The sequence below is a fragment of the Malus domestica genome, chromosome 11 (assembly GCF_042453785.1).
Source record: "Malus domestica chromosome 11, GDT2T_hap1".
NCBI classification, from domain to species: Eukaryota; Viridiplantae; Streptophyta; class Magnoliopsida; order Rosales; family Rosaceae; genus Malus; species Malus domestica.
Window position 1 is genome coordinate 32,241,507 of NC_091671.1, and position 5,994 is coordinate 32,247,500.

The following is a 5,994-nucleotide window of genomic DNA, read 5'->3' on the forward strand; positions in this document are numbered from 1 at the left end:
TTAAGGTACAAAGTCTGCTTACTTCTCCCTTGGTTTCCAAAGAAATCATTTCCATGCTCTTCAACACTTGTATCATAGTAGCCTGCAGTTCTTCATTAGTTCCTTTTCCTTCAGACCTTCCAGATGAAGTCGGGCTTTCCAAGACCACCTGTCTTGATGGAGAAGAAGGATTTCCTGGTTGATCTGTCATCTTTAACGAAAGTTGAGATGATTCGTACTTTGTACTCTTTCGGAAAGGTTTATGGCTTTTCTTCTTTAACATATTAGATTAAATTCGTGTCCCACTGGGCGTGCCAAAACTATGTTCGTCTGGAGGAATTTCCGATGGGGACGTTTCCTGGCCAACGAGCACATAACTCCCCAAGAGGTTGGCGCCGGTTGATATTGTCTGTCGGGCTTCTGCTTATTGGCGGGCTGTAAGAGAATGACATAGTTACTTCTGAAAGGTGCCTTTGTGGGGCCTTAGGTGTAGGCCTTGAGGCTCACAATCAAAATTAACTTTAAATGTTCAGGCATGCCACTGCCATCTTTAGCATGACAGATGTAAAACATATGTTATATATGCCCGAGAGACCGAATTAGCTCTGAAAGGTGCCTTTGTAGGGCCTTAGGTGTAGGCCTTGAGGCTTCCAATCAAAACTAACTAAGTACTCGAATATATATTGGTTGTTTCATTGTTGCAGAAGTATCACAACTGTTATCCTTTAATTGCCCGTGCCCGAAGAGCAGAACGAGCCCAGATAGGTGCCTTTATAGGGCCTTAGGTATAGGCCTTGAGGCTTCCCATCATAGTTAATTCTATACTCAAGCGTTCTATGGCAATCATAGTATAACAGCAGTAAAACTGAGAAATAGGCTGATTACTTGCACCCTAAGTAACTTTGGACTTCTTGTTATCAAGGACTGTCATGGATAGGTTAGGTCCACATAAAGTTCTTGTTTATGCCTTGAGACCAAGAACTTTTAATTGATCAATCTTGTATGCCTGAGAGGTAAGAACTTAGAAGCCTTTTAATCATAAACTTGTTAGAAATAACTTGGATGCAGATGGAAGTATACATCATATTACTAGATTTATGACTGAAAAGACAAAACAAAGAGGGTCGGGCAAGGCTGATCGTCTTACAACTTCTTCTCTTTGTGATTTACAAAGGATTTGAGTGCTAGAAGGGGAGATTGGGGGGATGAGTTTATAGGAGGGAATAGATACTACAACAAGATTTAGACATGGTAGCAGAGCTTTTACAAAGGTTTTTTGGTGAAGGTTGATCCCGAAAATGATGAAGGCTTGATGCTGACTACAGCTTCGTATGCAAATCTGGCTTGAGCAGAGTTTGTGTATTTGTTTGTTTGTTTGAGTGTCCCTATCTTTGATTTCTCTTTCCCCTTTTATAGATGATTTGGCTTGACTGCCTGCATCATTAATCTTGCCCGCATGCTGCTGAAGGGTAGTGACTCATCAGATTTTTACTTGTACTGCCATTGTAAAGTACTTTTTGGCTAATTAGCTGGCTAGTCTACACCACTTGATCTCTAGGTAGGTGAGCAAGTGGCTTAAGTGATCTGCACTTAGTCGGGAAAAGGGCTTCTCCCTTCTTCTGGGCTTCGGCTTCCTTCTTTCTGGATATTCTTTTGGGCTATCCTCTTTTTGAGCCCAAAGTTCAAGTTTTAACCCAAACAGAAGTCGAGGCTTCTATCGGGCATGTATTCATAAAGCATCATTTTCTCCTCTCCTTGAACGCAAACAATCAATATAACTTCATTTATGAACTCTCTCAATCCTTGGCCAGAACTTCTTGAAAGCCTCTTCACAGCAATTTTTTGTCCATCGACAAGCGTCCCCTAGAAATTTACACAATTTCCAATGTTGTGAAATTCATCATGGATTTGATTCTTTGTTAGTCCGGTCATTATTATGAAGCAACTTAGAAATCTACCTTATAAACATGTCCACATCCACCTACTACAAGCTTTTATCTCTTGAAAAAGTTATACGTGGCGCTAGCTACTGTCATCGGGTCAAAGAGTGGGAGCTCCATGTCCCCTCTTAGTGTCCCTTCATTGTCCTGATTTCTTTCCCTTATTTTCGTGATGGGGTTCCTGTTAGCTAGAGATGTAGTAACCAAACTAAAACTTATATGTGCAGATAGATTACATGTACAGTTCAAAGGCCTGGCATTTTCAACCCGACCCGACCCGTTAAAATTAGTATTCGGGTGAGTGATAAATAGGTCAGGTGGTTAACGGGTCATTTTGAATGAACCCGCGAAACTCGTTAACCACCTATTATTGAGGACTTTTATGTAATTTTAATAGTCCTAATAGAAAACCCTCAGGTCCTTCATGACTCTCTCTCGCGCATGCCGTTACTCTCTGAGAGATTTATGTGCTCCTTCCCTTCTGGCTCCGGTTATCTCCCTCATCTTCTTCACATAAAGTTACAAACTTTCAAAGACCAGTAAGCTGTTTGCAATCTCATAAATTTCACAGTGCAAAGTAACTTTAAATTTCCATTTTCTGTTAATTTCCTAGAGAGAGGGGGGAGTACCTGGCATGGTTTGTATCGGCGGCGGGATTGGGTTCAGAATCGAAAGATGGAGCAAAAGAGGAGGAGTCGAGCTCCGAAGCCATCGCCACAAATCGCCATCTGGAGCTGCTTGTTGATATAGGGCTTATTGGGTAGCTGAATTTGGAGCAGTTGATGCTATGTAGTTTGTACGGACTGCATCGATTTACCGGGGAAGAAACGGCCAAAAGTCTGCCGGAGCAGAGCATCTCTCTCTGTGTGTCAAACCAGAAGGCAGAGCTTTCTGTTAATCCGTTAGCTTAACGGGTTAGGTTCGGATGACCCGTTAGCTTAACAGGTTAGGTTCAGATGACCCGTTAACTTAACGGGTCGAATTGAACCCGACCCATTTTCAGGTCTGGTTCCACCCAATTAAACTCAATAAAACTTATAATCCCGTTCTCTCACAAATGCATATCCAAACACAAAAAACATTGACAAATACTGGAAGGATGGTCAGGGTAAGGAATGATACCTTCATTTTTTCTCTTTCTTTGGCGAATGAAATAGCCAACTAATAGCACTCCCGAAAATACAACTATTGCTATGCCAAGAGCAACTATAATTGCTATCTTCACTTTTCTGTTGTTTTCCTTTATTGTTGACAGATCAAATAAAGCAGATAAATTTAAGATGAAGCAAGCAAAAAAAAAAAACAAAAAAAAAAAACAGCTGGGGCAGTTCAACTTTGCGAGAAACAAAACGAACTTCTTACTGAAACTTGTTGAAAAACAATAGTTGAACTTGACATAAAAGTATAAACAAGAAGCTCGTTTTGTATAGGTCAATACCTAGTTCAGCAGCTGACATTCGGATATATGTTTCCTTCCCAGCAACAGGAACCTATCTGATATCTATTAGATCACCACACCAGATGGCACAGCCACTACCTCCTCCTCTGATATCTGAGCATGTATAAGCAGTACAGGAACAGTTTTTCAAGCATTTGGCTATGCATTCCTTGAGATTCGTACCTTTTTCCACCCAAAAATTTATAGTATCTGGCAATTTCAAGCCAAAAATTTGAGAAACTCATCATTATCTCTTTCGTGGCAGCTTAGTGGTTTATTGCTCACGCAACCTAGAGACCAGTCCGTTAAATTCCAATTTTCTTGAGACTTGGGGCTGAATCCTTGTATACATTGGCAGACTGGATCTTCACAGGTACAATTTCCATTGGCTCTACAGAAACCATAATGATCACACAATTCTGTAGGTCTTGATGACTTGATCTCCCACCCTCCACTGAAACCGAACACATGCTGATGGTTTGGTTCACTCTTAAGATTGTAGAGTCAATCTTAGGTTTGTATGCGATGTAAACTTTGTCTTCATTGTAGACAAATTTGAAACTATAACGAGGTTTAGGACCTTTGGATGGACGAAAGATTGTCTGTCCATTGCATGTGCTGGTGCAAAAGAATTTTGTACTTCCATTCAGATATATGCCTCAGGATATGCTTGAAGTTTCGTTTCAATTCCATAAGTAAAATCTCCTGGGGATGGGTCCTCTGAATCTTTCCATGATGACAAAAGTTGTTTTAGGCCTGTCCTCAAGTCCCACCCCAACTTCATTCCCGGTAACCATGTATCAGAAGGATAGTCGAAGCTTTGCCACAAATAGGTTCCTGAATTTTCGCATCTTTAAGTACCAAATTCCCGGAGTCTAAGAGCTCCACCGTTGCACTTTGGGCCTGATTAATTAAGCTCGTTGACCAAAAACACTCTTATTCTGACTCAAGGGCACAAGATTGCCTGTGCTGTTTAAGAATCATTGTTGGGTTTGCATCTGTTTGCAACCCAAACAATATTTCTAACCGGGACATTTTTGAACCAAATTCCCAAGTAATGGTTCTTAGAACTAACCGGACTAAAGAAACCGAGTTCAAATCTTCCATCATGAAACCAACGTCATTCCACCAAGAACAGACTGCGAAGGTGTACTGCTGTCAACTGCAAGGGAAATTGTTAATAACAGATGGAACAAATAAGCACTGATCATAAACGAAAAACAAAGACCACCCATAAAAATTTTGTTCTTGAGCTCCCTGACTACTGATTTGATTCAAGCAAAAGATTAGAAGCAGAAGGAAAAGATCTCTGTGGTTCATAACCATAACGATAAGACCATATACCAACAACCGAAAAGACCTCATACAGATAAGATAATTTGGGAAGACCCTGTGGTTTCATTCATCAGAAATAGAAAGGGAGGGAACCATAATTTACTAGCTAGTAATGAACTATGATCTTTACTAGCAGATCTAAGTTTAACCAAGTTGGCTCGAGAACACAGTGCTCAGCCCTCTCCATATTTTAGATGAATTTAGTTTAATTATCTTATCCCTTCTCCAAAAAAAAAATGTGAAAGAAAAAGAAATTTTCATACCTCCTCCGGGTTTCTTTTGGAACAAATTTTGCTGTGCGCATCGTGCCACATATTTGTGCCACTATGCCAGTCATTGATATCTGTTCAGGTAGATGAAAATCAACTGAAGGATCTACAGTTTTACTGCCTCAACTAAACTAAAGAGATTTGAGCATTTTGGCTCAAATTTTTTTTCAGATTTGAGCTCAACTGATTCTGAAATTTCAGAAGAGAGTAAAAAGTAGAAAATTGGGGTTTGACTACTCACCATTGGGAGTCACAGATTCTGAAGACAGACAAAGGAAGCGGATTTGTTATTTCTTATGCGACATCCAAATACAAGATCATCACTGTAATCAACTGTTTGTTTTCACAATGGTTGTGCTCTCTCTCTTCCTTGTTCGGTTATTTGGTTGTGGATAATTACACTATTGGGCAAATCCAATTTGCACCTGTTTTCACAATGGTACGAGCCATTTAAGAAACGGAGTGTTCCTCCAAGGGTTACAAGTCTGAGCCTCCAAATTTTGTACTCATGCATTTACGTGTACTTGACAAGATTTGAATGAATTTTGGATGAATTTCATGTGACCCTAAACCCGACCTGTAAGATTAGATTAACACATAACTTGTTCACTAAACCAAATAATAACCACTGACCTGAAAAACCCATGCTTGCTAGGGTTGAAGTTAAGAGTCTTCTGCTACTTAGCAATCTCTGAATGCAACTACCCAGTTCTATGGGGCGTGAGGCACTTATATTGCATATCAACTGAGAGTGCAGGGACCCTTTATTTATACTGCATGCAGTGGTGATCAGTAAGACGATTTCCCATAATACCAATCCTTATCAAACTCAACCTTGTCACTACTTTACCCAAGTGTTTATATCAGTAAGTACATATATCAATATATATGTTTATCAGAAGTGTCAAAGCTACGAAACCTAAATGTACACACACTCTAACAGCCTACAAACACTGTTATACTCAATCTCTATGATCACAACCTTCTAACACACTTGAAACAAGTGTGCAGCTTTCTTAAGTATTACATTCTC

At 40.0% G+C, this 5,994-nt stretch overlaps 1 protein-coding gene across 1 annotated transcript in view; it reads right to left on the reverse strand.

Moving 5' to 3' along the window:
* Positions 1–4,003: 4,003 nt before the first annotated feature.
* The window catches only part of LOC139189534 (G-type lectin S-receptor-like serine/threonine-protein kinase At4g11900), a 2,777-nt gene continuing 786 nt past the window's right edge, over positions 4,004–5,994 (reverse strand). The window contains exons 3-5 of the mRNA XM_070808503.1: positions 4,956–5,035; positions 4,322–4,512; positions 4,004–4,208 (exon numbers count right to left, since the gene is read on the reverse strand). Coding sequence (XP_070664604.1) covers positions 4,004–4,208; positions 4,322–4,512; positions 4,956–5,035 — 476 coding nt within the window. The remainder of the gene's footprint in view (positions 4,209–4,321; positions 4,513–4,955; positions 5,036–5,994) is intronic.